Raw genomic sequence first — 20,890 nt, forward strand, 5'->3', positions numbered from 1 at the left:
TAGCCAGCAGCGGCGGCAGCAGCGGAGCAGCCCAGCGGCAGCGCCAGCAGCGGCCCAGACCCGGCTCGGCCCGGCCACCCATGCAGCTGAGCCAGCCCAGGGCGGCGTCGGGGGCGCGCGTGATGGCGCTGTGGCGGCAGGAGCATGCGCTGTCAGAGGAGAAGGGCGCCCTGGAGGCAGAGGAGCCGGCGGAGGAGGGCGTCATCGGCGTCTCGGTTCCTAAGACCATCGGAAATATGTGTTTTCCAATGGTCTTAGGCAACCCCTGTGAAAGCGTTGTTCGACCCCCAAAAGGGTCGTGACCCACAGGTTGAGAACCGCTGCTCTAGAAGTATCAGAAAAACAAAAAAACAACCGAGTAAAACCAATTCACAAGAAAAAGAGGGAAGAAAAATAGTGTTCATTATTGCCTTATAATTGATTTTTTTGAAGATGAATTCATAATTCAAAACCAGATCTAGTGTTGTATACAAATTTTACAAAATATATACAAAATATGTAATTGAAGATTCTTGTAACTATATGCCCATATAATTGTCCATGAGAAAAAATAAAAAATGATGGCACTATGCTTCAAAATATTGTATCTGATTCTACTAAAACATTAGAAAAGAAATTTAACTTGATCATGTTCCTCTGAAGGAAAATTAATAACTGTATTTTTATATTTGGTAAACTGCTTTACTCTGTTACACATGCTCAATTTCCAACTGGGTCATTATATCTTCAGAAATAAAAATATTCTGATAGAGTGCTTTGGTCACTAGCAGTGGACACTTAATTTATGTCTTCAATATCAGGATCTGAATTTGCTGTGCAATTTGTTTCATTAAGTATTGAAGGAGATCTATATTCTTGGACAGCTAATGGATGACTTTCTAAAACATTATTTTCATTATGATCATTGAAAACTGAAGTGCTGCTTGCATATGAATCAGACTAAATTTTTCTGAGAAACAAGAACGCTATAATTTTGAGATTTTAGACATGTACTCATGCAGAATAATGACAAATGGCATACTGCTTTTTGTTTTTGATACACAGATCCGTTTTTTCTGGAACATATTTTTTTTTCAAATGCAGTTTTGACTTTTGATTTAACTTCTGATTTATTATAAGCATACTGAGTTTTATTAAAAGGCACTGCTGGAGAAGTCAAAATCTCGTAATTATTTCTGGAAACTTCTTTGACACAATATATATATGGATTATTCCCTGTCCAAGTACAATTATTTGAAAAGAAACTTCTAGGTATTGATGACTGCTTTGAAATATTCTGTTTAGTTGTCTGAAAACAATTACTTTCAGAAGACAAATCTGAGGAAAAATGTTTTCCAGTAACAATATTTGGATTAAAACTGATGGCTGTGCTAGTATTAAATAGTAGTAGTAGCAGCAATTTTTGTAAAGAAGGATGAAGAGATTTTCCCATTTATATTTCTCAGGTTGCAAACTTTGCTTTTAGAATTTTCCAGAAAGGAAGTGAACAACACTAACTTTTATTTTTGGAAATATGAAGTAGATGACACTTTCAAGTTGGCATCAAAATTTGAAAAATGCTCCATAACTTCTGTTGAGACTGGTTTTAAAGCCTTTTTTGGTTGTATAGCTATCTGAGATACATTTGGGCATGCAGTGAATGAGAACAGGGTTTTAGAAGGATACATTTCTACAGGAGTTGGCAAAAGATTTTCTGTCTTAAGACATCTATTGGTATTTTTTAACAGGTTGATTTTCTTGGTGTCATTTTTAGTGCCTTTCGGGTCTAATACATCCAAACTACTATTTGAGCCAAAAAATTGAAGTTTGGGGTTTGTGTTTTGAATGCAAAACCAAGGGAATTAGATAAACTACACTTATTGGCACTTTATCTTTATAGTATTTGCGTATTTTGTTTCTTCTGATTATGTGTTTCAACATCTAGGCAAAACAAGCCATTTCCTGAAATTACCTTTTTTGAAAACCAAAATTTTGGCAATGTATTTCTTTCATGTAAATTCTCTGCATATAATTCATCTGAATGTACTTCACGTTTCATGTAATGTATGTAACGCAGCTCCTAAAATAGAAAAGGACACCATACTTATAGCAAATTTCCCAAAATCATCAACTGGTTTTACAATTATTTTCTACCAGCATTTCAGATTTATCTAAAATGTAGCAATGACGTGGCTCAACCAACTTTGGATGATTTTAAAAATGCTTAACAATGCTGAACATTGTTAAGAAACCAGGAAACCCCAAATCTCTAGGCTATATCCTAAGTTGAAAAAAATATTCTGGAAGGTAACAATGCCAAACCACTTTTGTGTTATTGCCCCCCAAAACTACATAGAGTACTCACATAGTCAACAGGAGTCAAAACTAACTTGAAGGATTCTTTATATTACTAAGTTACGTTACTTAAATTTAGTTACACGTTATTAAAAAAACACCCAGAAATAGCGAAGTGAGCAAAGAATAAGGTTATATTATTATTATATAGAGTCAGTCATAGTTTTTCTTTTTTCAAAATGTGATGCAAATAATATGGGCAATATATGTACTTCATATAAAATATGACAGAAATGGGGAGGCTTATAATACAGTGGGCGAATTTGAATAACTTGGCTCTTTCACATGACAACAAATTACCAGCTTCATTTAACAGTGGAAGTTAGTGCAGAAGATATAGCCCAAATTTGGTATTTGTGAGCGATCATATAATCCAGCAATGTGTTAAAGTAGCTTGCCCACCTATTCCAAATTGTCAGCACCAGCCAATTATGTATCAGGTTACCGTTGTAGTTTGACCTCCCAGTATCACCTTTAGATGTAGGTATAAGTTTAACTTTAAAAAAGCTGACTGGCCTAAATTTCAGAGACTGTTGGACAGTGCTGTTACTCAATAGCTAAATCAAGCTAAACTAAAGAGCTGTGGTGGCACAGTGGTTAGAATTCAGTATTGCAATCTAATTCTGCTGACAACCAACTGCCAGCAGTTCGGCAGTTCAAGTCTCACTGATTCAAGGTTGAGACAGCCTTCCACCCTTCCGAGGCCGGTAAAATGAGGACCCAGATTGTTGGAGGCAATATGTTGACTCTGTAAACCACTTAGAGATTGCTGTAAAGCACTGTGACACAGTATATAAGTCTAAGTCCTATTGCTATTACAAGAAATTTGTGGAGGCCATTAAAAAATGTTCCTGGCTATCAATCCTATGGGGTTGTAAAACCAATTATATCCAAGGCAAAGGACAAACCATAGAAGTATCTTGCTCTTTTTGAAGTTGATTCTATGGCAGTGAATGCAGGCCAACAATTAATTATTTCTATAGCTGAAGCTAAGAAAGAAAGCTGGATTAAAACAAGAGGAACTGGACATACACATAAGTAGCCATAAAGCTTGGAGATTGTTGAGTCGTCTGAGTAATGACCCAACTTGCTCTAGAGATTATGCCAACGTGACTCCAGACCGAATAGCCAGTCAGCTTCTTAAGAATGGCAACCCAGATCAAAGGCCACCAAACCAAGATTAATAGAAATCAAAAAAAATCAAAATCAATAGAAATGAGGAAGATGAAACAACTTATCATCCCTCTTTAATTAGGAAAGAACTGAGAGAAGCTATAAGGAAAAGTAGGCCATGGAAAACTGCTCGTTTGGAAGACATCCTTATTGAACAGGTAAAGTAATATGGATGGAAAGTAATACAGTGGCTACTATTTAATGAATGCTTGCAACAATGTAAAATTCCTAGTGTCTTGCGAAAGGTTAAGATTGTAGCAGTTTTAAAACCAGGTAAAGAGGCCACTAACCCTAAGAACTACTGTCCAACTTCTCTCTTGTGCCATACCTACAAAATCTTTGAAAGAATGATACAAAATCACCTCACTGTAGCTCACTTCATACCACAGTAGGCTGGATTGTGCCCTGAAAAAAGTTGTGTCACACAGATCCTGAATTTAACCCAGTATATCAAAGATGGATTTCAAAAGGGCAATGTAACAGGAACTTTATTCATATGATATCATCAATTTTAGAAGACTGAAGCAGAAAGTTTATGATATGACTAAAGATTTTAAAAACAAATATCATCAGGAATCTGCTTCAGAACTGTATATTTTTTGTGAAGTTCCAGGGAAGGCGAAGTAGATGGAGGAACCAAAGGAATGGCTTACCATAGGGTAGTGTATTGGCTCCAATTCTTTTTAATATTTACACAAATGATCAGCCACTTCCTGAAGGTACTAACAATTATATGTATGCTAATGATCGGGCAATGGCTGTACAGGGAGAAACATTTGAGGAGGTTGAACACCATTTAACTGAAGTCCTGGTAGAGATGAACTGATACTATTGGGATAACCACTTAAGATTAAATCCAGCAAAAACTCAGGAATGTGCCTTCCATCTTGGAAATAAGCAGTCTGCTAGGAAGCTGCATATTATATGGAAAGGGAAGTTACTGAAGAATTGCTACAGCCCTAAATATTTAGGGGCCACTCTAGATAAGGCCCTAATATAAAAGCAGCACTGTACCAACACTAAACTGAAGGTCAGTGGATGAAACAACATCCTTAGGACCAAGGGTCCTTAAGACAACAGCTCTGGCTCTTTATTACTTGGTATAAATCAGCACACACTGGGAAAGTAAATGTTGCTCTGAATGAAGCAGAATTATTACCGGATGCCTTAAAACTACTCTCTAGATAAGATCTAGCCAGCACTGCCCTGCAGAGAAGCAGCACATACAGAGAGAGGCTTAAATCATCTATATCTAGGCAACACCTCTCTATATCTTACAACCAGCTCATCAGAGATTAAAATCCAGGAAAAAGGTTGACAAAAGACTTTGAAAAATTTGAAACCAGAGTGGAATTATGGAAAGCAACAAAGAATCAATACTGGATGGAACCAATGGAGGAACTGGCATCTGGGTCTGGTGAAAGCTGGGAAATATGGAAATTGTTGAATAGAATACGCATGAGTATAAGATCCAGAAACCCGCTGAACAAATGGGTGCCGTCTGACCTTTGCGACTGTGGTGACATGCAGACAACACATATGTATACCTGCCCTTGAGTGTACACTTGAGGGCCTTGAGCACGACAGAATGTAATTAATATTGCTAGGTTCTGGGCAAGATTTGTTTAATTTGTACATATTTTAATATTTTATTTTATTTTATATTTTAAATTTTATGTTGTATAATATGCTTTATTTTAATTGTGATGCTTCCGATACAAATAAACAAATGTGCTTCATGATGAAAAGAGAAAAGATATGAATATTTTATTGAAGTCTGTCTCTATTCGTGCAACCACTGCAATTGGGTTAGAAAGGATAGTATCCAGCCAGATATCAGGAGCCTTCAAGTACCCAAGCCACCCAGTTTAAATTTGAATTACAAAGGCATTAAGACTAAACATGTAATCTTACCTCATGACTCATGTTTTGAAATTTAGTAGTTGCTGACACTGACATAAACTGAGTTGGAATATTCTTACCATTTTCCAAAACATCTTTTCCTGGCACTGGCTAAAAAAAGATATTTAAATTAAAAACATTTTGAGAGACCAACTGAAATATCTATTACCATCTACTATATGTGGTAACTTACGTGGAACTTATCTTGTACAATTTTATCTTCCCATTGTTTTTCAGGGCTTGCAGATGTAGAAGGTTCAATATTTCCTGAAGGAATGTCAGCTTTTAAGGTGAAAGGTAAAAAAAAAGTTTATTTTCTTATATATTGATAACTATATTAAATATAGTTTATATAGACTATATTAAATACAATGAAATAGTTTTAGCCATAAATTCCACATTTACAATTAGTGGAGCAACTGAAACATAATTGCAAACAGGAAAAAGTTCCCTATTTATATAAAGAAAAGCTTTTAAAATAAGTATGAATCATTTCAATAGCTGTATCCTCCTACCTTTTGCCATATCCAGGCTAACTTCAGTAAGAGTCAAGGCTGAAATATCCTTAAGTATAGATATGATATCTAACTGTATCTGTTTGCATTCTGGCTGATCTTCATGACCAGAAGCCATCTGCATCAGCTCAAGTTGAGTCTTCATTCTGAACAACAATGACAACAAAAATACAATTAATTATATGAGATTCCCTCTTGCTCTTTTTTTTTAAAAAATGGAGAAACAATATATAAAAAACCTCTATAAACGTAGAACACAATACAAATAAAATGTTTAATTAAAGAAACATATTTGTGTTAAGCACAACTGAACTAAGTGAAATAAAAGAACTGTAAGTGAAAAAACAAGTTGATTTTTATGGAGTTACTATCAGAAAAAACGACAGAAAACTAATTTAAAAAATCCTGGAATTAATAAACAGCTCAAGGAATAGGAAAAACAACACCCAGAAAACCAAAAGATGAGGAGAAATTATTGAAAGAAGGTAAGTGGTAAGTAGGTTTGTGATCAACTAGAATTTTCATAAAATTACTTATTTTTAACAGGGATTTGTTTACCCGATTGGTAACTGTACCAATCTAATTTTAAACTATTTTTATTAAATATGTAGCTAATGTTACCATTTCACACAAGAAAGCAAATTTCTTGACTTAAGAACATAAATCATACTCAGAATTTGACCAGTTATGGAAGCTTGTTATTTGACTTTTTTCAGAATAAAATTCTAATTCAATATCCCTTAATATTTGTCTATAAAGATATACTTAAGACAAAAGATTACACTTTTACATGCCTCAAAACAGCAAGTTCCAATATTGAACTCATCACTATTCTACATGAACTTGATAAGCATAATTTTTTTTCCAAACTGTTTCATTTAATATAGTCAGAAATGTTTACACAAATCAGCACATAAAAATCTGATAATGAAAGCCAAATAGTAAAATATCTGGTGATTGTTTTTTTTTTAAATCACAAAATCATTTTCTTCTATTGAAAGTAATTACATACAATTAGGTTTATGCAAAAGGTGTCAATGCTGCTAACATTGGATGTTCTTGCTTTGACAATATATGGAGATGCAGTATTTTTCTTTGTTATGCTTAACTCTTAGAATTAGATGATACTGGGGGAGGAGGAGGAATGTGATGGGAATTAGTTAGACATAACAATATTGTAATAGTGTGTGAATTCAGGCTTTTGAAATAAGAGATGATAAGAAATGGCGGGATGGAATAATGGGGGGAAAGTCTGCATTTCAAACTAATCGGAGAATGTGATTTATGACTGTAAATTAGAGGAGGGAATTGTGCTTTGATACTATGTGTTCAGGGGAGGGGATTTCAGATTTTGGCTTCAACTATGTTAGTGCCGAAGCTATGCTACTCCAATAAAGATTCTTTAAGGTAAACAATGCCTCGAAGTTCTTTGAAGAGTTTCATCTGTCAGAACCATGACAAAAGGTACCTTTCACACCTAAAATATTTCCAAGATTTTACAATTACCTAATGTACATAATGCTAAATCAACTTTAATTTCTTACCTTTGGTTCAAATTGCATGCAACCTGTGAATTAAGAAAAATGAAAATTAAGTTCTTTCAATTATTACACATTACAACCCACCATATTATTACAATATTTTTCAGAAATTAGATAATTAACCAATAGTCTATACCAGGGGTGTTAAACTGCCGGCCCGCGGGCGGGATGAGTCACCAGGAAACCACGCCCATCCCATTGCCAGCAATGGGGGGAAAGCTCCAATACGTCACACGACGTCACATGACATCGCAAGTTTCACATGTCTGGTCTATACTGATTAATTCAACATGTAAAATCAAGAAAAAAATTGAACATTTGATATACTGTTTGAAATGAAGGCATTAGGATCATTTTGGGAATCTATTCAATGAAGTCCTCAAATATTTTGTTTCTAATTCTACCATCCAAAAGTTTGTATACTGAACTGTAGCAAGAATCATGTCAGTTTGCATGTCTGAGTATTCAATTCCCAATCATTCCTCCAACTAACTGAAACTATGTTGCACATTTTATGCAGGACTAAAAAATTAGTGAGGACCTTTTAGACCACGGGTCCCCAACCTGCAGTCTGCAGCCCACTAGCGGGCTGTGGCCTACTGGCTGGCCAGTGCGTGCACATGTGAGCGCACACTCACCCCCCCACTTGTGCTAGCGCCACTGGCGCTATGCAAACTGCAGAGTGAAAATAGGGTGCCACTGCTATGCAAAAAGATGGCGTACAGTGCGAAAACTGGGCGGCATGCAGTACGAAAATAGGGGAAAACCAGGCATTGGGTGGCACAAAAACCGGGCACTGCCCAGCGCAAAACTGGGGGGAAAACCAGGCGGTGCATGGCGCGAAAACCAGGCGGCGTGCAGCATGAAAACCGGGTGGTGCACGGCGCGGAAACAGGAGGAAACCAGGCGGTGCACAGCATGAAAACAGGCAGTGTCAAAATTAGGCAACGCGCAGCGCAAAAACCAGGCAACGGGCAGCACGAAAACCGGGTGGCATGTGGCGCAAAAACTGGGCAGCGCGCGATGCAAAAATGAAGCAAAACCGGCATGGTGCAAGTGTCATATGGGTGCTAGCCCCGCCCTGTTTGCGTCGCACATGCTCGCAGCCCCGTTTGTGCGTGCGTGCATGCTTAAAATGCTTCTCTCCTTCTTTCTCTCCGGTCCACCAACCAAGAAAGGTTGGAGACCTCTGTTTTAAACCATGGAAAATTATTTTCATTCTGTGTCATTTTATGTGTCAATTTATCTCATTTCTTACTTTCCATTAAGATTTATTTGGAATTAATATTCTGATATTTAATCTTGCTTTGTTTTATTAGCTGTATTTTATTATTTGATAGGTCTAATATTTTATGCATTGTTTTCTACACCAATTTTACTAAAATTAGTCCCTCTGGATATCTTGAAAGGAAAGGAAATGTTTCAAGATGAATACTCAGTGTCAGTAAATCTTGTAACAGAAGTCATGTGAATGCCCCCCATTTCTCTCAGAGTACATATTTAGTTTTGCTTTATGAAGGCATCTCTGAATCCACTATCTAAACACTGAGTGGGCGTCTTGAAAGCTTATTATGGCTCAACCGCTTAGATAATTTACTCAAATTGTCTAAGCATGCATGCACAATATAAAATATACTTTCATTGGGATTGCCCCAGTGCACATTTAAGTACTTTAAGTGCGCTCAGTCCTAGTATGTACTTATAATCAGAAATATCTATTTTTCTGCCTACATACATTCTATAACTTCAAAGGACCTTGTATGTCTCATTAGTTTGGTTAAGGCATCAGAGTAATTTTCTGTTGGATCCAGGATGAAGAAATACATATCCAGAGAAATGTGGTTTGTTCCCTCTCTTTCAAACATATTGTTAAGATATTTTCATTTTATCTATCTTAAATAAAGACTATATTTATCATTTATTTCCTGCCTAATTATTTTATTGCATGGAACTAGATTCATTAGGTTCAACTCATAAAAAGAAATGCATTTTTGAATTTATACAGAAATATGGCTCTTACAGTTTAAAATATTATATTTTTTTTCTGTCCTAAGTCAACTTCTATGAGAGGAAAAGACAAAATGAAAAAAACAACAATGGACAGAGTATAAGCATCTGTTGGTATAATCCAGTGATGGCGAACCTTTTAGAGACTGAGTGCCCAAACTGCAACCCAAAACCCACTTATTTATCGCCGGGTGCCAGGTGGGCATGGCCCACTGGGTGGACATGGCTGTGGTGGTCATGGCAGATTGGGTGGGTGTGGCCAAGGTGGGCGTGATCACCTCAATGTTGCTCATGGGGAGGGACACCTGTGGGGGCCAGGCAGGGTTGGGGGAGATCCAGAGGATCTCTGGCAGGTGGGGCGGTGGGCAGGAGGCTTGTGCTGCGGGGTGCGGCGAGGCAGGACAGCAGTGCCATTGTCACAGGGCAAGGTGAGGCAGGGGCCGGGGAGGCTGCTGCCTGACATCATCAGCCCCTGCACACAGAGGCCAGTGAGCGCATGGGTACTGGGATACATCCGGCTATGTGGGACCTCGGCAAGTTAGCGGACAGCTGGTTGAAGAGGGATGGTTGCCATCTCCAGGGCATGGCGTGCGTGCCCACAGAGAGGGTTCTGAGTGCCACCTCTGGCACACGTGCCATAGGTTCGCCACCACTGGTATAATCACTTTGGATCATGAATCTACCTGAACAAATACAATTAAAATATTGAAGTACAGAACTCAAAAGTAAAGTGAAACATCAACAAATGATAATATTAGGAAATATAAAATAGTTTAGCTATTGTTTAGCATATGCCCAAAATTATATTTAAAATATATTAATTACCATTTTAAACAATATTGGACAAACAACAAATCACTTTATAGCAAATCCAAAACTAAATGTGTTTACCTCTAAGAAATGCTGTGGATCACATTCATCTAAAAGGTTTTCACAGTCAATCAGAATATTTTCAATTGTTTTTCGGTGAGCTTCTTTCATATTCTTCCATATAAGATGCTCTTTCTCCTTTCTTTTCTTCTGGCTTTCAAGGCTTTTAAGCAACTCCTTCTTTCTAGTTGCCAAAGCATTATAGAGTTTTTCAAATTCAGTTTCAATCAATTCTTCTTCATTCTGCATTACGGCCTAGAGGAGCAGTGACAAAAACAAAATGTATAAGCACTGAAATATTCCTATCAATGCAGAAGTCAAAATACCAGAAAGCAGTTCAAAGCATAAGTATTTTTTTGTGGGTGGGATGGGCACACACATATGCATGCTTTCAAGTCAGTGTTGACTTCTGGCAACTGACTTCCAAACCCATCCACCCCCAAATGTTAAGTCTGCATGTCTGAGGTGGGGAATCTCTTTCGACTCTGCGATTGCAATTTCTTTTTGAAACCAGTCTAGGGGAAGAGGGTCACAAGAGACAAATTGATATACTATCACTGTGGTGAGGGAACTTTGCAGATATTTAAGATGTTTTAATTTGTACATTATCCCCTACTCCACCATCACTACTCATAAGGGCTATGCCAGATTTTTAAAAGGTAAATCATTTGCTTTAATTCTATGCAAGGCTCTCAGCACTCACCTCTACCTACCTAAAATATGCAAAACATGCCAAAAGTTGGAACATTTCAAATCCTTCAGAGGTTTTGAGACTGAAAGCAGGCCCCAGATTTCGTACTTTATTCTGTCACTAGGTTACAACTATGACCAAAATTAAATGCTGAAGCACTCTATTAGAATTACTATATTTTTACACTATCATAAAAGCCCAGTCCAGCACAATGCCACTGAAAAAGAAAGTCAAGAAGAAACCAACATGGTTGCACAAAGATCTCTCAGACAAACTGAAAGACAAAAAGGACAAGAACAAAAAATGGAAAGAGGGACACATAACTAAGGCTGATTATCAGCAAACAGCCAGAATATGCAAAGACAAAGTCAGGAAAGCAAAGGCTCAGAATGCACAAAGACTTGCAACAGAAATCAAGGATAATAAAAAAAAGTTTCTTTCAACATATTAATAACAAGAAAAAAAGTCAAGGAAATTGTAGGTCCACTAAAGAGAGAAAATGGCAAGTAACAGGCATTAGGGAGAAAGCAGAGCTGCTTAACTCATTCTTTGCATCAGTCTTCACAGAAAAAAAATATAGCCCAACATACCAAAAAAAACTACTGCAAAAGACAAACTAGAAATAAAAATTAAAATAAGCAAGAAAATGGTAAGAGAACACCTATCCGACCTTGATGAATATAAATCACCAGGACCCGACAGATTACATCCCAGAGTTCTGAAGGAGCTGGCAGATGTTATCTCAGAACCATTGTGCCATATCTTTCAAAAATCCTGGAGCACTGGGGAAGTACCTGATGATTGGAAAAGGGCTGATGTGGTTCCCATCTTCAAGAAAGGGAAAAGAAATAGACCCAGGAAACTACAGACCAGTTAGTCTAACATCAATACCTGGGAAGATCTTGGAAAAGATAATCAAAAAACATATCTGCGAACAACTAGTAGCAAACAAAGTTATAACCAGTAGCCAACACGGGGTTGTCAAAAACAGATCATGCCAAACCAATCTTATTTCATTATTTAATAAAGTGACCAAATTAGTAGACCAGCAAAACGCTGTGAATATAGTATACTTTGATTTCAGTAAGGCATTTGACAAAGTAGACCACAATCTACTGCTTGGTAAGCTAGAAGGTGGAATAAACAACATCACCACCAGATGGATTTGTAGCTGGATGACAAATCGTACGCAACGTGTCCTCAATGGTCCACATGGATGGAAGTAAGCAGTGGGTACCACAAGGCTCCATCTTAGGTCCAGTACTCTTCAATATCTTCATTAATGAGTTATATGAGGGAATAGAAGGGGAACTCATCAAATTTGCAGATGACACTAAACTGGCAGGAATAGCCAACACCCCAGAAGACAAGCTCAGGATCCAAAAAGATCTTGACAAACTTGAACAATGGGCCCTATCCAAAAAAATAATGCTTCTCTTCAGATGCAAATGAACATTTTTAAAGGACATGAGACCTCTAGAGAAACAGGGTAGGATCAGAGCTTTTTAAAGAATGAGAAAGGGGCAATTCAGATTCTGCTATGATAAATTAATGTTTGCATCTGATACCCACTGCTGTCAGGTTCCTATCTTACCTGCAAGCTCCAATGGTATGATTTTCTATGCATGATGGCCCATGTTCCATCTGTGTCTAAATCTACTATTACTTCTTAAAAAATATCTAAAAATGCTGCTATAGGCGCAAGTAATCTTTGCTTTGATTACACAGCTTTCTTTTATGTAGTCCTCCTTTGCCTTGATCCTGTCTACCAGCTTCACCACTAAAATAATTCTTTCTGTTTTGAATATGCTATTCCTCTTTAATTTCATGCAATAACTTCTAATGCAGTTATGAATCCTGTATACATTTCTTATCCTTACTCCCAAAACGTAACTAGTCATTCCCTTTTATCTTTCCATTTGTACTGCAATGTATCATTTTCCTATTATCATTTGACGCTTCACTCTCTGTTATCTAATGGCTTCCATATATTTTCCTTTTTTCTCCTCAAACAATATTCAGCTACAACTAAATAACACATCTATTCTGTATTTATGTCTGATCTAAACTTGTTTTAATTGATATGGAGCTTACAAGTGGGTTTTTAAGTTGTAAATGCTTTGGATAAGAAAATCTGTCAAATTTATTTTTTGTAAAATATTGTATACAGGTAGTCCTCAATTTACAACCACAATTGAACCCAGAACTTATGTTACTAAATGAAAAATTTGTTAAGTGAGTTTTGCTCCATTTTACAACTTTTCTTGCCACAGTTGTTAAGTGAATCAGTGCAGTTGGTAAATTAGTAACATGGTTGCTAAGTGAATCTGGCTTCCCCACTGATTTTGCTTGTCAGGTCTCAAAGGGTGATCAGATGACTCCTGGACACTACAACCATCATAAATATGAGTCAGTTGCCAAGCATCTGAATTTTGATCACATGACCATGGGGATGCTGTGATGGTCGTAAGTGTGAAAAATGGTCATAAGTCACTTTTTTCAGTGACATTGTAACTTTGAACGGTCACTAAACGAACTGTTGTAAGTCGAGGACTACCTGTATACAATGATAAGATGTGCTTATGACAGAATTGTATATATGCACAAACATAATCCATTTGGTGAAATATTTTTTCTCAGCTGATTCTCAACTTATTAATTCAGTTTACCTTTTCATCCTTTGGAGATATTGATATTTCATTCAACATTTTCAGTTGCAATTCTCTTATTTTCTTCAGGTTACTAAAGAAGGCTAGCTGTAGAAAAGGTAGTTTTAAAAGTTAAACCAATTTGAGATGCACAAAACTTTGTTTAAACATCATTTCTAATTATTTCAAACATTTTGAATAATTTTGCTCAAACTAAAAAATATCAGCAAAAATGTTTTCACATCTTAATGTTGATATTATTGCTTAGCTAATACAGAATAGTTTCCAAAAATATATTGAGAAATAGGAGTCTATTTCCTAATGTTACTGTTATTTCTTAGAATTTGGCTTACAAGTTACAATTTTAATTAAGGTCCTCAGATATACATTACACTGAGATCAACAGGTTTGGTACCAGTAAATAAGAATTAATGAGCTAAAAGAAAAGGGGAAAGACCAAATTGATGAACTCACTATTTACATTTTATCCCAATTTTCTTTTGCTTATTTATTTTGTACCTTTCAGTAAGCCCATGAAGCTTTTTTGGAAATATTTTCAAAAGGCATGGCTAGAACTCATGGTCTCCCATGCCTTAACCCAGAGGTGTCAAACTCAATTTCATTGAGGGCTGCATCAGCATTATGGTTGCCCTCAAAGGGCCAGTTGTTGTCTCCTTCTCTCCCTCAGGCTTGCCCCACAGAAGCCTCTCCTATCCCCTTCTCTCCCTCAGGCTTGCCCCACCGACATCTCTCCTCACCTATAGCCTTCTCTCTCCCCTCACTCCTCCTCCTTCCCGCCAAATCCCCTCCTCTTATATCCTCTCCTTCCCCCCCCCCGCCCCATTCATTCACTCACTCCCAGCTGGCCTTTTCACGCACTGCTCATCAGCTGGAGCTCCGTGCACTGATTCTGGATTCCTCATCAAGCCCTGGCAGCCCTGCAGCTGACTCTTCCCCAGAAGACTGCATGTGGCTGCCAGCCACCCGAGGCTTCCAGAAGACCCAATCAGCTGGAGCCACACACCGATCCACGGGGTCTCAGCAGAGCCCCAACAACAATGCAGCTCCAGCTGACTCTCCCCAGGCCTCTCTAGTGTTGCCCCTGCTTCAGCTCACTCCCCCCGCAGCTACATACTCAATCACGGGCCAGATCTAAACACATCACGGGCCGGATCTGGTCCAAGGGCCTTGAGTTTGACATGTCTGCATTAACCACTTCACCAAACCAGCACTTTTCTTATACTTTTTATTTTTAGTGCTGCAAATCATACTTAGTATAGGAATAAATAGAAAGATGGGCTAAAATACGTAACAAAAATAGTAGACAAGATGGCAATCAAACAAGATCCAATTAATTGTTAGTAAATGATATACAGAGAATTTTGTTTAAATTTTCACTTCCCAGTTTGATAATTTGCTGCTTAGTTTTTGCTCTTCTACTGCACACCAGTAATTCATCAGCAGTCAAATACTTCTAGGAGCAATTTACTTGAAAGGTAATATCCTTATATGGATCTATCATTCTCTCAATGTTTTGCTATCTATCTATCCATCCATCCATCCACTATCACTGCTTAAAATCTGGTGATCCATATCTTTTAGGTATTCCTATCTTTGTGTAAAACTTACATAAATTTATATGATTGAATACTGGATCATCTCAAATTAAGTTACTGCTATGTTTGCACAAGCATTTTACTGTATTTTATATAGTTTATGTAATTATGCACACATTACATTCTAATACACTAAATCAAACTGTAAACAGATTACACAATTACACAGACCACAATTGGGGCCAAAATTTCTGCTGCTAAGTAAGGGGGTTGTTAAGTGAATTTTGCCTCATTTTATGACTTCTTTTGCCATAGTTGTTAAGCAAATCATTGCAGTAGTTAAGTGGCTCTGGCTTCCTTGATCACAGGCTACTGCAACTATCATAAATACATGTCTGTTGCCAGTGTCCTAATTTAGATCATGTGGCCATGGGGATGCTGCAATGGTTGTTAAATGCAACAATCAGTCATAAGTCATTTCAGTGCCATTGTAATTTTGAACAGTTGCTAAACAAATGGTTCTGAGTATACCTGTAGTAGCAAAAAAAAAAAATTCTACAAAACCCTATCTTTATTCTAGAATGTTTTCTTATGGTATTGGATTTGTGTTTGTAAAAGCTTCATCTACTTCTCAACAGCTTTTATTGATTCATGTGTGGAGTGTCCTAGGATCACAGAGAACTCTATTCTCTTTTATCAGTTTTCCCTGTATCTGATTCTCTTCAAATGGGTTGGGCCTTAGAGAGGCCTTTTTAACACTTGTGGAAAACATCTTAGATACTTAGATACTCCTACAATTGCGTGTACGTTGGTGTCTCTTGGGAGGCCCACGTCACTTTTCCAGGGTCACTCCCTTCCCTTCCCTCCACATCACGCCACAAGCGCGTACTTTTTCCTCCTGGTACACCGTGTCGATGAGGTTGACTGAATGGAAGACGCCGCGATGGTCTTCCGACACGCACTGCCCGCAGCCTCCAGAGCGGCACATCCGGCAGTAGAGCTGCAATGGTTGCCCTTGGTGTTTCTTGCAGATCCCACCCAGAGCAGCCAGTTGAGGAACCAGAGCTGACGAGTCCACCTCCGCTATCGCTTCCAGGCTAGGCTTCGTCGCCGAGCTGGAGCTGGCAGCCCTGAACAGTTTCACTACCTCGGCTAGCGTGGTGTTGACAGGTAATGCAGAAGCCCCGCGGTCGGAAGGAAGCGAGCAGAGTTTGCGGCACAGCGGGCATGACAGAATAATCGAGCCTCCGTCCCGTGACGGGCGACCGGGAACCCGTGGACTCTGCTGGAGCGAGTCACGGCTTCGAGGAGAGGGCCTCGATGCGGAGGAAGAGGGCAATGCGACGCTTGCAGCTTGGCTGAGATACTCGACGACGCAATGGCGGCAGAAGTTGTGAGAGCAGACGGGCAGCGTGACCGGATCCTCGAAGACCGACAGACACACCGCACACGTCAGGCTGGCCTCCATTTGCACATGCGTTGCAGAGACCCAGCAAATAAGGGTCGAGAGGGATGTTTGGAGTTCTAAACAGTATTTAGGAGAAAAGGATTTTCCCCTGACTCTACTCACGCTTCCGCCAATAAATAAGCGCCCAGCTTTCCTCTATTTGTCATTTACTGAGAACTGCCATTCTCAGACCACGTCCCGCCTCCTTATCCCAGTAAAGAGCCAATTAAGAAGAAAATGAAACCGTTAGCGTTCAAAGTCCTTTCTCCCCACCTCTTAATATCATTCCAACGGTTAATTAATTCAGATTGGCAGTATTCTCCGCCAATGACGTTGCAGGCTATCCTGTCATCCAAACGGAAGGCAGAAATGACTCGGAAAGACATAGTACGTCCTGGAGAATATAGCTTGAGCGATCTGTTTTTGATAGCGTCTATGAAAACGGATCGATTATATTTTTGTGACTTAAAAAACTGCGTTCTTCATGAGGTATTAAATAGCTGCAGCCAACTCGGGATGCTGTGCAATCCTCTCCATGTGCTTTCATTAATAAGCCCTATGAAATATGCTGATGTGTATAGGATTGCTGTTTCGAAATATCTTATGTTTTGCTTGTTATGTTACCACTTGAGTACGAAATAGTTAGAATTTTATCTGTTACTGGAAATAAAAGTTACCTGTCTTTTTAAAAACCGTGTCAGTGTATGTTGCTCGAATTAAATTGAAGTGTTGAAAGAAAAATCATCAGGGCCCAGTCCAAGCCGGGAATAAACAAAGTGGAGACTGCTTTAGGAAAGAAGGTTCTTGTTTATTGAGTTGCAGAACCAGACAGAAATATGGCTCTGGGGTAGCTGACCACATGGTGCTGGGAGTGGTGGGTTTTTATACCTTCTTGGGCTGTTGTGTTTGGTGTTGTTCTTGTGGCATGAACTTTGACCTGAGGTTCAGTGCGTCCTTTTTGTATTCTGATGGTGGTGGGTTAATCCTGTTATGTCCTAAAGGTCATGTCCTGCTTCCCTGTGGCTGATGGCTATGTCCTGTGTTGGATTTTTGGGTGAGGGGTTGCTGGTTCTAGGGGTTTTTGTCTTTCTAATCCCGTCAGCTCCAAGCTTCCTGGCTCCAGTCTTCCTGAAAGGATTATCAAATCTGCATTTCTACAGAGCTGGTATCTGCTTGGGGTAGAGAGACTTGGGGGGAGGGGTTCTGCCTTTTCTCTATTATGCCTTTGGGAAAATATAATATTCTGCCTTTTTAATATTCCCTAAAATATTTATTTCTCTGGGGGGTGCTGTCTTCCTACAGAAGTATTACAGATTTATAATAAAGAGGCATTACAAGAAGAGATATCAGTGCTTATTTCCATATATTAATTTCAAAAGGAACCAGCAGTCTCTTTTGTTCTTTATTTCTTCTTTCAACCAGTGGCCTGTCAGATGGGCTATTTTTGAACAGAGATTTACTAGTCTTACAGAAGATAGGTGGATAGTTCTATAGTGTTTTTCTTCATTTACATTAGAGGGGGAAAGGGAATTCTTGAAAGTTCACACCATCTTTTTTAACATTTAGAATTTGTAAGCATTGCAAGAAAATGCTAGCCTAGTGGCTACAGCACTTAGAAATATCTCATGGGGTACATAAATGGTATTGGAGTAGGCAAAATGCACTGAATTCTTGTGGAAAACGGACTCTTACGAATTCCAGAGGGTTTTAGCAGAGAGGTTTATTGCGCAGGTTCAGAAGCAATAGCAACAAGCAATTCTGAACCCTGAGGGCGGGTTCAGACTTCAGTTTTATACTTCCTTTTCTCAGGAACAAAGGAATACACATTGAAGTACACATTGTAATACATTAGGTTCGTTTCTCACGGGTATACAATGGAGGGTTTGCTACATACATTGTATCCAGGCGCAATGCGCATTAGGTTAGTCACATACTGACACAGCACTATTCTAGTATTTGTTCATTATTCCATCTTATTCCCCCCTTTGAAAGTTTTCTTGCTTAAACTTTCATCATTCGTCCTCCAATTCAGGATCTTTAGAGGGCAACATTTTATATTCCCATAAAGCTAATATTGTTTCATGTTTTGCAGTTAATTGGGCTGTATTTTCTGAGATTCTTCGAATCATGGCCACAACACAGGGGAGTAAGCAGGGAATCAAAATACATCCTAGAATTAACAAGGCTGCTATAACTATGATGGTTTGTAGGCCTGGTAACTTTGGCCACCATCCTGAAAATACGTTTTCCAAATTAAATCCTGTCCAGGTTTGCACCGGAACATGAGCTAGTTTGACCATTCCGTCTGTTATGTCTTTCAACACTTTTCCACTTTCATCTATTTCTATGCAACAGTTTGTTAGGTTGAATTTTCCACATACCCCTCCTTCTTTGGCCAACAGATAATCCAAGGCTAACCTATTTTGCATAATATATGTCCTGGATTTCACATTTTCTTTGGCCAATTCAGTTAGTCCTTTCACAGTCTCATTAGTAATTAACTCTACCACCGCTTGTAACCTAATGAACCTGTTGAGCATATAAATAGATTCCATCCTCAGCCCAAGTAGCTGGGCCGTAAGCTTGGATAATGCGGCAAGGTGGCCATTCATATTCTCGCCAAGTGACTCCTGCGCATTGGGAGAGTGCATTTAGTTCCCTTCTTTGTCTGACATTGCCAACTTCCTCATAGATGGGAACACCAAGAATTTGCTTAGTTTTTAATTGTAACAGGAAAAATCCTGGTCGAATTATTCCCAATATACAAGATCCACACCAGTTCTTAGGTAGTTGTCCGTATGCCATTTTTCCGCAAATCCAGTACATTCCATCTGGGGCTAGCCAAGGGAGACTGGTATTTGTGGGGTCTTTTAGATATGGTATCCCAGATACGTTAGTAAGGGCATAATGATCCAGAGTAGTGGTTTCGTTGGTTCCAGACCACCATTTACCGTTCTCCCAAATCCCTGTGCATAGGAGGTTACCTACTGCTACGCAAGATTCTGTTTTGTTCCTTAAGTAGCATACATGTCCTACCAGGTTGGAAGTGAGAGTCCAATCGCCATTTTTCCCGCTCGTATAGGTTAAACTATTATTCTCAGACATTTCTAGTACCTTGGTATAATTTAACTCTTGTGCCTCCCATGGCCATTTTTCTCCCATATTTGTTCCACCACACACAAAACAATTGGACACGTTTAAAGTATGGGCAATATCTTTGGCTAACTTAACAAAGGTATTGGTTACATGTCTAGGTATTTCAGGAATATTTAGTTTCTCCATCTCCTCATAATATGACCAAAATAATGATTTTTGTTCTGATCTTTTGGTTGCAGTTATAATTTTGATTTCTACCTCTGATATTGGGTCGTAGCCGTTGGCATCTATTCCTATCCCAAACATCCAATTTTCTCTTTCCCATTTATTTTGTTCCAGGAACCAACTGCCATTCTTGACTGTAAGAGTCACCAAATTACAGTTATCTCTTCCACAGGAGTCTGCTGTTGTATTATTCTTTTCAAACAAGATGTGCTCCATTTCCTTTGGGTCTTGGGTATGCCACTTAATACATGACCACCACTTACATTTGACCGTGGAGACTGCACACCCATCCGGTGGGCACAAATACTTATGGTTTGGGATGTAGCTGTGGATTCGACTGATCCCTCTTCAACCATTTATTGCGGCCCAATAATTAGCTGCCTTACAAACATCAAAGGTTACGCTAAAACTGGAGTGTGGGTTGGATTTCCATTGAGAGATCCCTAATAGTGCCTGGTCCCTAACGCTCCTTTTTTTTTTTTTCAAGTATAAATTTTTATTATTTTTCATCATAAAAAAAAACACATCACAAGTACATCACAATGCTATAATAAAAGCCCCACCCCCCACCCCCCACCCCCCGGACTTCCCAAACCTAATCCCAGGATACTATTCAACTAAAAGTAAACTACTATTAATATCCCTAACTCCACAAAATATTATTCTACATAAGTAGGTGAAATACGTAAAAAAAAAACAAGTTATCTAAAAACCTAAATTATATTCCACCATTCTATGCTTTTTTTGAATATAAACAATCCATCTTCTCCATATTAATAAAAATTGTTCATTTGAATGATTCTTCAGATAAGCCGAAATTTTTGCCATTTCAGCAAGATGCGAAACCTTCAATCTCCAGTCCTCCATTGTAGGTAAAACTTTACT

General features: G+C 38.5%; 1 protein-coding gene across 1 annotated transcript in view; it reads right to left on the reverse strand.

The window, feature by feature from the left end:
• LOC107287981 (tripartite motif-containing protein 59) overlaps positions 1–17,359 on the reverse strand; it is a 23,364-nt gene extending 6,005 nt beyond the window's left edge. Inside the window, exons 1-8 of the mRNA XM_015816552.1 lie at positions 16,127–17,359; positions 13,703–13,789; positions 10,364–10,597; positions 7,469–7,491; positions 5,925–6,070; positions 5,603–5,691; positions 5,422–5,520; positions 1,952–2,059 (exon numbers count right to left, since the gene is read on the reverse strand). Coding sequence (XP_015672038.1) covers positions 1,952–2,059; positions 5,422–5,520; positions 5,603–5,691; positions 5,925–6,070; positions 7,469–7,491; positions 10,364–10,597; positions 13,703–13,789; positions 16,127–16,705 — 1,365 coding nt within the window. The 5' untranslated portion in view covers positions 16,706–17,359. The remainder of the gene's footprint in view (positions 1–1,951; positions 2,060–5,421; positions 5,521–5,602; positions 5,692–5,924; positions 6,071–7,468; positions 7,492–10,363; positions 10,598–13,702; positions 13,790–16,126) is intronic.
• Between the last annotated feature and the right edge of the window lie 3,531 nt (positions 17,360–20,890).

The sequence above is a fragment of the Protobothrops mucrosquamatus genome, unplaced genomic scaffold (genome assembly GCF_001527695.2).
Source record: "Protobothrops mucrosquamatus isolate PMUCROS unplaced genomic scaffold, P.Mucros_1.0 scaffold464, whole genome shotgun sequence".
Taxonomy (NCBI): Eukaryota; Metazoa; Chordata; class Lepidosauria; order Squamata; family Viperidae; genus Protobothrops; species Protobothrops mucrosquamatus.